The sequence below is a fragment of the Fusarium odoratissimum genome (genome assembly GCF_000260195.1).
Source record: "Fusarium odoratissimum NRRL 54006 unplaced genomic scaffold supercont1.8, whole genome shotgun sequence".
Lineage (NCBI taxonomy): Eukaryota > Fungi > Ascomycota > Sordariomycetes > Hypocreales > Nectriaceae > Fusarium > Fusarium odoratissimum.
In genome coordinates this window covers 1,022,438-1,032,211 of record NW_022158694.1, presented here as the reverse complement: position 1 = coordinate 1,032,211, position 9,774 = coordinate 1,022,438, and the positions used below count along the sequence as shown (strand labels likewise).

Here is a 9,774-nt window from a genome sequence, read left to right as displayed (position 1 = left end):
TGAATCTCAGTTAGACCGAAGTTCTCCAACTTTTGATAGAGCCCCCTGTCACAATCTAAAAAAGATGGTGAACGAAGCCTGACGCCAGGGCCCCCAAAATTTAGGGATGGGTGAAGCCGCAACTCTGTTTCTTATCGATAAGCCCAATTTGACGTCGCGACTCCAATTGTAGCTTCGCGACGACTCAGCTTCTATCGTCATCGCAAACCCTCTAACAACATTGAAGATCTTCTCACTCTCCACATGTTATGACATCAAGTACTAGCATTCAATGCTTTTAAGGAAACTACGCGACACGCCGACATCCCAGTCTCATGTCATATAAACGCTCCCGTGCGACCTACGAAGCCGATCTCCATGCACCCTTTGCAACTTTCGGCACTCCTTTGCCCGATGACCCTGACGCTCGAGATGACGGCTCCTTCGTTCCAGTATGGAAGCAGGAGGTGAGGGATGAGAGAGGTCGAAAACGCCTTCATGGCGCATTTACCGGCGGATGGAGCGCAGGGTTAGTACACAGATCTCTTTTCCAGGACTTTGCGCTGATTTTAGCAGTTACTTCAATACTGTCGGATCCAAGGAGGGATGGACACCATCGACTTTCGTTTCGAGTAGAAACAACCGCCACAAAGATGCCAAAAACCAATCGCAACAACGACCAGAAGACTACATGGATGAGGAGGACCTTGCTGATGCGGCCGAAGCTCAGAAAGTCCAGACTTCTCAAGCATTTGCTGGTCTTGGCTCCTCCGGCCAGGATCCCAATACCGGAGGCTTGATGGGCTTGCTGAGGGCTGAAGGAGATACCATGGGACTGAAGCTGTTGCGGCGCATGGGATGGAAAGACGGGCAAGGCATTGGTCCTAAGATTCGGAGAAGCGCCCGGCTTGAGCTAGGAGATAAAAGCTCTCAGGCTTCTGAAACACATTTGTTTGCGCCTGACAATGCAAAAATGATTCAGTTTGTCCGCAAGAACGATCGAAAGGGACTGGGCCATGACGGAGAAACCAAATTGTCGAGTCTGAATCCTATCACATCTGCAGCCGATGATGATGACGACGAAGATAACTCTCACGATAATGGTCTCCGAAGTTCCTCTTTGCTCTCGCAGAAATCTAAGACTAAGCCTGGCCGAGGCGGTATAGGAGTGGGCATTTTGAATGACAATGGCTCCGATGAGGAAGATCCTTACGAAATGGGACCAAAGATCAGATACAATCGTGTCGTCGGCGGTGATAAAAAGAAAAAGAAGGCGAAGAAGGCAACGGCAGCAATTAACCCTACTCTGAAAAATGCACCTGTTTTTGTGTCTCGAACTGCTCGAGCTGGTAATGGTCTTGGACGGTGTCATGATGGGCGATTACCACCCGATGGGTTTGCACTCGCCAAAATTACAGAAGACTTATCCGATCTCTTTTTGGAATACGCACCGCCTCCGGTCCCAGAAGGATGGGTATCCTCAAAATCTTCCCTAGACCAGGCCAATCCTTCAGATTACAAGTCAACAGCAGATGCTGCGAAGGCATCGACCCATGATGCAAAGTCTAGAGCAGCCCTTCTTGGAGAGAAGAGTCTACCAGGAAAATCGGTCTTCGATTATATCACGAGCTCAGCACGCGACCGACTTGCTGCAGCTTCCGGGAACAAAAATCTACCCCAGGGTTTGGGAGAGCTCCCAGAAGGATTCTCCGCGACAGAAGAGGAAAGACAGCAACAGGTATGGGATGAAGCACCCCAGCTGGATCGTGAGACAGCCATCGCAGCTATTTCTCGAGGCTCCTCTGGACCCTACGCAGACAATGAGGAGAAAAAGGCGCGGTATAGAACGTATTTGGAGCATTTTGCAACGGGTAGCCAACCGCTCCCGTACAAACCTAAGGGCATGGCGTTTGATGACTTTGCCAGAGAATTGTCGGAATTCCACAATTGCGCGAGGATCTTCAAACCGATGACAGGGTTTATGGCATCTCGATTCACCACGGCGAAGAAACCAACAATCGTCTCAGCAAACGGATCTGAGACAGATCTGGTGTCGAAACCTGAACCAAAGATCGCAGATCCAGCAGAAGAGGCAGCCAAAATTGGCATGTATGGGCAAATGACTCGAACAGTCGAAGACTTTTATCCAACAAGACTATTGTGCAAGCGGTTCAATGTCAGGCCGCCCGCGCACTCTCAAGCAGAGGCTGAGGCAGAAGCTGGCTCCGGGACGACAAGCCGTGATGGAGGCTCAGGACCCATGGAAGATGTCAAGATGAACTCAACATTCCCGGCTGGCGGCATCAAGTCAATCGAAGGAGCCCCTGCAAACACAACGCCACCAGCTCCTGAGCCTGAGCACGCCATTAATCCGCATAAGAATGAAGCAGTTGAGGGTAAAACGGCACACGATGAAGTTCTTCGTGCAATATTTGGAGATAGCGATAGCGAATAAATAATACCATCCATAATTGCAAGTCATTGGTCACAAGACAGTTGACGAGTTGTTTCAGCCACTACGTATCCTTTCAACGTCCCCGTTGAACCCAAAACACAGCACTCAAAGTTGAGGAACTTGACATTAGGCTAATGTATTGCAAAAACCTTTAATAGCCAAAAAGAAAAAAAAGAAAAAAAACTATCACCCTCGTTCATGGATGATTATCACCACTCATCTCAAAGATGAATGCCAAGATTAGGCTTACAACTCCAGCGCCTCTAGCGCCGCCGCTCCACTTAGGTGAGCGGCTAGGACCCTGTTAGTATCAAAATAAGTGCTCTGATTGGCTACTCTAACTATATCGCGGGGCTCCAATTTAGTGTCACTCAAGCTTGGGGGGCTCACCTCAGGGGAGCAGCCGCCATCGAATGAGGAATCGCGCTGCCCGTTGTTCTTCCATTAGGACCAATGTGAACCTCACTCACGCATCACATCGCATCTATCACATCACATCGCCAGATATCCAATACCTTAGACAGAGCCTCGAAACGCGGCGAGGCAGCGACTTGCGACACGAGAAAGAACGAGATTCATCCTGATTCGGCTGTTTTGCTTAATTTCCGCCAACCTTTAATGTTTCGACTCCATCACTAGACTGTTTACCTTGCCAACCACCTTTGGAATCAATCACACCCATCCTAAATCGACTGCTTTTTTCCCGCTGCTCCTTTTGTCAACTTGGGGCAGTCTCGTCTTGAACGACTTTGTTTTCTTTTAGAAGAAAGCCGCCATCCTGTCTGAATTTCAGGAAGCTGGAATTGGACCATCAGTGTCCTTGGAGAAGAAGACGCCGTCACCAGACTCATCAAGACCGCCAAGCACGCGAACAACATCAAGTCATCATCGCGAACCGACCCCCGACGACCTCAAATCCGCTAAAGAACCAGAATCACACATTCTTTTGAGTCGCGATCAATCACCCCCGCCGCAGTATCCCGCCTCCGAACCTTCAACCTCTCGTCCTCCCCCCTTCTCGTCGCTCTTTACCTCCCCGCCGCACGACGCTCACGAGCGTCCCGACAAATTCGTCGCTTTTACCGCTCATTCTCCTTGCGAAGCAGAAGCATCAGGCTCAGCTGCACCAGCATACGAATCTTCTTCACCTAGAGAAGCTCTCCCCTTTGATCCGGATCAAAGCACTACTGCATTCCGCGATCCAGTCGCAGAGACCAAGCGCGCACTTCCTCGGGATACCAAGGGAGATTCTAGTCGCAAAGACGACGACGCAGAACCGCCTCCGGCTTATTCAGAAGAGGGCGATAGTCCCCTTTCCACATTCTCTTTCCTAATGGCTGCCGCAGGAGGAGCTGCGAGTATTATTACTCAGGTGCAACAGGGAGGGCCACCTGTTAGCACTCTTGGAGATGTTGGTGCCGATGAGACGATTGCTATGGACCTAAGGTGCGAGTTACAAGTGGGTGTTTGGCTGCCGATGTACTAATTCTCAGATAGGGGCACAAGGTTTTATCTCTCTAGGGACGAGCTGCTTACTTTGCCCGAGTTTGTGCTGCTTTCTTTGTTCCCGAATGGATTGTTCCCTGAGGGCCAAATGGGCGGCTTTGCAGACGGCGATGCAGTACAAGTCGACGTAAGCTAATGCCCTTCCTCACATCGCAAACAGTGGCTTACAAAACTAGTACGACCCAGCTTCACTTCAGTACATGCTTGACTTCTTTAGGGACGTAGCACAATCTATCCCCACAGATGGATCACCAAATGCGTCTCAGGATGAGGATACGCCTTCTCTTGGCACCTCGCGTGACGACTCTAAGCGAGCCGGTATCATTGTGTTGCGTGAGGACCTTGACTTTTATGCTATCCCTCCACGAGCGGATATTGGCCCGCTTGATATGATTGCCGTGAAACGGGCAGCAGCAGAGGCTTTGCAGCAGCAGAACGGCATCTTTTCGGGTCTCAAGCGAAGCGACGAGCCGGGTACTACTGAGGCCCACTTGATCGAGATGCTGACGGCAGGGTAAGTTCACTATCTGTGTTGTTGATAGCTGGCAATGCATGCTTACTTGTACTAGTGGTTTCAACCATGATGATCGATGGGGCCATCGAGCTGGTGAGCCTAACAAGGCCGTCATCTGCAGTCTGGCTCTTGCCCGTCTACGCAGCGACATCCGGGGTAACGAGATGGGCACTAATGCTGTTGGTATGGCCCAGAAACTTCTGCTCTTCTGGCGTAAACCTGCTCGGCGATGCTGGTGGGAGGGTGTCGAGCTTGAGAATGTTGCAGGTGTCGAGGGCAAGCTCAAAGTCTGGATCCGAAGAGTATGGACCCTCGAGATGAGTGTTATTGGCCTGCGCTAGACCACGATCTACTTCTTCCCTCTACCTAGAGATCAAAGACCGTATAACTGTCACCTATTTCTTTTGTCTATCACACTTTGTGTAGCTTTGTTTCCGCCCGCATTCCCCCATGTTTTCTCTATTCCCCCTCCTATTAGGTCATCTTATTCCCCTATTCCATTTTTTCTTTACTATTTCGTCTTCAAGATGAGTGTTGGTGGAGGTTGGTCCCATGCAACTGGGCAGAGCAAAAGCACATACGCGGAAGGAAGAGAAGGTTTTGGCCCATTGAGATTCGCAAAGGGCGGGCGTCAAGGTGCATGGAATCTGGGGGTTCTTTGTAGACCTCCTATATTTTTTCTTCTCATGTTTGATATACAGCACAGGATTAATCCAACTACACGAAGACCATATGTTTCGCTGTGACGTTTCAATGTATACATGAGCAGTGTTTACCTCCACATAGACTTGGTGATCCTGCTGTTCACGGCAGTTTTGCAACCGTGCAGGCTTGTCTCCAAGACCGAGCCGTTATGTTTCGTTGAATATGTGTTCTCAAGTTGCTCATAGCTACTGGAAGCCCCGGACTTGGCCAGTTTGCTCAAGTCATGGTGATGAGCGCTTCGGAGGTAGAGGCATTTGAGCCTCATGGAACTTCAGCAGCAACTCAATTATGCAGTGCAGATAGAATATGAAATAAAAATAAAAATGATACGCTTGCCTACTGTAATCATCATCAGACTTTTAAGGTTCTTATACTAGGTACTGTGGTCTCACTTCAGGTTACAATAAGGTCCCCAAAACAGGAAGACACCATCCTGAATATTTTCATCGACGCCTCGAAGATGGGAATTGAAATGAGTCAAGACTAAGGTACCTTATTAATCCAAAATAAGATCATCTTAGCTAAAAGGGCACATCTCTCTGGAAGTGTAAATTGGACAGCGAGGGCTAAAAAGGAGAACCAATAAACAAGGAAAACTATTACATGCTTTTGTAACGCTGACGTTACATCTATAGAAAGTCTAAAAACTATATGGATTGTTGAACTGTTTTCATAACAGTGCATGAAGCGTAGGATACATCTAGTATCAGTTGTCGAAACCCAGAGAATCAGGAAGGTGAACTCAAGATGAGTTAGAGTGGTCAAAAGGCCTTTTGAGCCCGGTAGAGAATAATCAATCTGTCCGTGAACGTCTGGCGAGCTGTACCATAGGTCCATCTCTGATGGCAACGAAGATATCTCGCAATTGGTACTGATCAACAGTATGGCGTCCTTCGATAGCGTCAGGACTGCCACCTCCAAGATTGCTGCTGAAATCACGTCGGATCTCAAAGTGGTAAACAATCTTGGCCAGAGCCAGACTCATCTCAAGATAAGCCAGGTTCTTCCCGACGCATCCTCGAGGGCCTGCAGAGAAAGGCATAAAGGCACTCTCGGCTAGAGAGACACTCTCAGGAGAAACACCAAACTCATTCTTCTCATCAACAATCCAACGCTCTGGACGGAACTTGAATGGTTCGGGATAGATGTCAGGATTGTGGTGCATGCAGTATGATGCGGTGCTGACTTTCATGCCCTGCGGAATATACTCCCCGTCAACGAGAATTCCACCTTCTTGAACTTCTCGTGAAAGATCTGCTGGAACAGGTGGGCTCATACGCAGCGTCTCGTCAATGACGGCTCTAAGATATTGACAGGAGTAAAGAGCTGGACCACCCTTGATGTCGTCCACGCTGGAAAAGACAGACTTAACTTCCCTTGCAAGCTTTTGTTGAACATGTGGGTATCGAGAAAGGTAAAAGAAAGAAGCGGCGAGACTTATAGCCGAGGTGTCGGAGCCGGCAATTATAAGAGACTCGCTCTCGCCAAAAAGCTCATCTTTGCTGTACCCTTTTCCAGTATCGGGGTCCACGGCCTGGAAGAGATAGTGAAAGAAGTCTTTTCGGCTATCACCTTTCTCCCATACGCCTCGCATCTCGTTTTCGGCTTGGACTCTCTCAGTGAAGCATTGCTCGACAAAAGCCTGCCACTTGCTAAAGGCTGGAGGAGCTGCTTCTGCAAGAAGATAATCTAAACCTCGGGGCTTGAGCCATGCCCAGAGAGGAGCAAAAGGGGAGTAGGAAATCTAACATCCAACATTAATAAGAGATTCATCTTGGGTGTTTTGGATCTTACCGGGTGGATTGTCGACATAAAGTCAGTCATGAGTGTTGGAATGTGTCGTAACTCGCTATCGTGCTCCTTCATGCCAAACGATTTGCCAAAACATAACTCTCCAAGGGTATCGAAGACGAGATGATCCGCCCAACGAGCCATGTTCAAAGAGGGAGACCATTTCTTCTCTCCAATCTCTTGGTCGAGCAGCTCAATCCATCGGTCAATGTTGGAATGGATGAAAGGCTCGCAGGAGCGTAGTGCTTTGTCGGAAAAGGCATGGTTCATAACTCGCCTCTTTCGAGCATGCATAGTCTTGTCGATAGTGTTCCATGTTGTCATGACATGAACACTACGTGGGTATGTCTTATAGTATTCGGCCTTTTTGACATTTGCCTTGTTGTTAAAAATGGTCTTGAGGCCGGTGGGAGTGTTGATCAAGACACTATTGGGGGTAATACGAAAGGTTGGACCTGAATGATATTTGTTAAATTCAATGCTCTAATAACTTGTGTTATTTATCTAATGCTCACCGTATTTCTCTTGCAGTTGCCAGAACCATACATGTCGATCCTGTCTGAGAGTGTAGTAGTATGCAGGGACTGCTGAGATGCGTGCCCAAAAGGGGCCAGGATATTTGGCGAGGGGATGAAAGTATAATCTGTAAACCACAACAGCGGCTACATAGCAAAAGAATAGAAAAGTTATCCCCCAGATAATCTGTGAGGAAGACAGAATGGCCACTGCGTTGATGATAGCCATGACTTGTGCTTGTCTGTTGAACAACGAGACGGAAGAGAACTTGCTAACAAGAGATGGTCAGGCTATTAAAGAGATCAGTAAGTCCCAAGATATGACGAAAGCATGTATTGGATTCTATCGTAAAATGACCTGTAGCATTCCGACCTGTATTATGGGCGCATATGATCGATATTGTGCGTGGCCTGTGGAGTGTGATGATAGGGACGTGTTGACGATGTGGCTGGCTGCGCATGCACCCCTTGTCAATCAGGAATACCCCTTTCAGCCATTGCGACTATCGTGACGTTCTGACTGACCTCAGGGAATGGTGGAGGGTAAGATGTGGGTGTGTGCATGGTTGAAGTGATAAAGTTGGACAGACATTCTACTATGAATGTTTGACGTTAGAAATATTTAACATCTAAGCCTTCTTCCTTTCCAGTTCTGTTGGTTCATGACTCAATCCTAACTAGGCCAAAACTCCAAGCGTGAGCTTCGGTATATACTGGCTACTTAATTGCTTTCTTTGCACATTACACATCTTGCTTTTAAGTGAGGCGAACCACAAGCGACGTGGTCGTTGGTTGTTGCAACACCAAGCGATATGCACACTTTTAAGCGCCTCGAAACGACAATGTGCATATCTTGGCATCCGATGTCATTCTGCAGAGTCCCCAAGTGTGTAAGATTGTCTGATCATTCGCGTTGTCAAGCCCGATACGAGATAGTTGTGCTTTTTCTAAGTGGATTTGTCTTATTAGATCCCACCAGTATAGGATAAAGTCAGGCTCCAAAGTTTCACTCAAATTGCAGCCTGAAAACTTCTTGTTTACAGTGAATTTTCCCATCAATAGTCTGATGTTTATAGAGTAGCAACTGAAACCTCATCGAATTCTCTGGGATCTGATACGAAGGCCTTATCATGCCAGTGTTACACAGAAATTGGGAAAATGACCTGTCTCCCAGGTTAGTGTCATAGCACAAAGCTAAGGCAACTTTTCAATAGGGGCTTTGTTTTTGAGGCTTTCCATGAGTTAGGCCGAGTCATAAAAAGTAACTTCTGTTTCAAGTGAAGTGGCAAATCGGTGAAGCAAAACGTCTCCTCGGAACGGGATAACAGATCAGGCATCAATACCCGTAAAGTATTGAGTACGCATGATACCAAACTGGGTAGTATTCATACTTGGAGTTTGGACGATGAAGAGGGCATGGCGTTGTGTGGCACCGGTAGTACGAGTGAGATAGACTTTGTTCCTGCATATTGGAGATTGTGCGTGACCCTCGGACCTCAGCGTGACAATGATGATCGAAACAAGAATGGTTTTGTGATAACTGAATCGTATGAGATGCTAATCAAAAAGAGGTCTGTGCCCATCTCGGTTGAGATCAAGTGACCTAAGTTAGCTGTACCTATTTCGATAAGTTAATTGTAATGATGTCAGAGATGTCCATCAAACGTGTAAGCGGATTCAGTACTGATTTAGGTGGAATAATTGTTTCAATCTTGAAAGGTTCATAATCCACTAGGTACTGTTAAACACGAGCGAGCTATAGCACCAGTCCGTATTCTCTTGACAGGAATCGTATTATATAAGGTAGGTAGGTAGTTCGTTCTTGGCACAAATGAACGGCGTAAGTCCATAAGGTAAGGTAAGTAGGTAAGGTACTCGTATATCATTGCACAGCCTCAAATATTCATAGATGTCTACTTCTTCAACGAGGCTTTTTAAGTTAAGAGCGATCTGGGGTAAACTGGAATGATCTACCGGAAGCATCACCCGGCTCCTGCCTTGTTGGATGATTCAGATTCATTTGGTGAGCCATATCGATATCTCGGCGAGATACATCTAAAGTTAGGCAACACGGCAAACACAACACATTAGCTTTTTCCCCTCCAGGAAGAATAGACTCTGTTTTCCTGTAGCCAATATATACTCTCAATTTAAAAGTCAAAATGCCCATCTAGCAACGTGTAAAGTGAAGCCAAAGGCGTTAGAGCAAGATAACAAAATAAGGTGTTTGTTTTCAACACAACATAATATAAGGCGTTATACACTACGCCAAAAAAAAAAAAAAAAAAAAAAAAAAAAAAAAAAAAAAA

General features: G+C 47.2%; 3 protein-coding genes across 3 annotated transcripts; 2 read left to right on the top strand and 1 right to left on the bottom strand.

The window, feature by feature from the left end:
- Positions 1-153: 153 nt before the first annotated feature.
- FOIG_06159 (uncharacterized protein) lies at positions 154-2,471 on the top strand. The gene is made up of 2 exons (XM_031205149.1): positions 154-508; positions 556-2,471. Exons 1-2 carry the CDS (start codon positions 315-317, stop codon positions 2,432-2,434), a joined length of 2,073 nt encoding a protein of 690 aa, XP_031065398.1. The 5' UTR covers positions 154-314; the 3' UTR covers positions 2,435-2,471.
- Positions 2,472-2,661: 190 nt separating this feature from the next.
- Positions 2,662-4,795, top strand: FOIG_06158 (dipeptidyl-peptidase III; the record flags this gene model as incomplete). The annotated part of the gene is made up of 5 exons (XM_031205148.1): positions 2,662-2,719; positions 3,250-3,880; positions 3,932-4,067; positions 4,117-4,454; positions 4,510-4,795. The coding sequence occupies 5 exons, from the start codon at positions 2,662-2,664 to the stop codon at positions 4,793-4,795; spliced, it is 1,449 nt and encodes a 482-aa protein (XP_031065397.1).
- An 816-nt stretch (positions 4,796-5,611) lies between these two features.
- Positions 5,612-7,964, bottom strand: FOIG_06157 (uncharacterized protein). The gene is made up of 3 exons (XM_031205147.1): positions 7,466-7,964; positions 6,954-7,405; positions 5,612-6,903 (listed from the first exon to the last, which is right to left on the bottom strand). The coding sequence occupies exons 1-3, from the start codon at positions 7,692-7,694 to the stop codon at positions 5,953-5,955; spliced, it is 1,632 nt and encodes a 543-aa protein (XP_031065396.1). The 5' UTR covers positions 7,695-7,964; the 3' UTR covers positions 5,612-5,952.
- Positions 7,965-9,774: the final 1,810 nt, after the last annotated feature.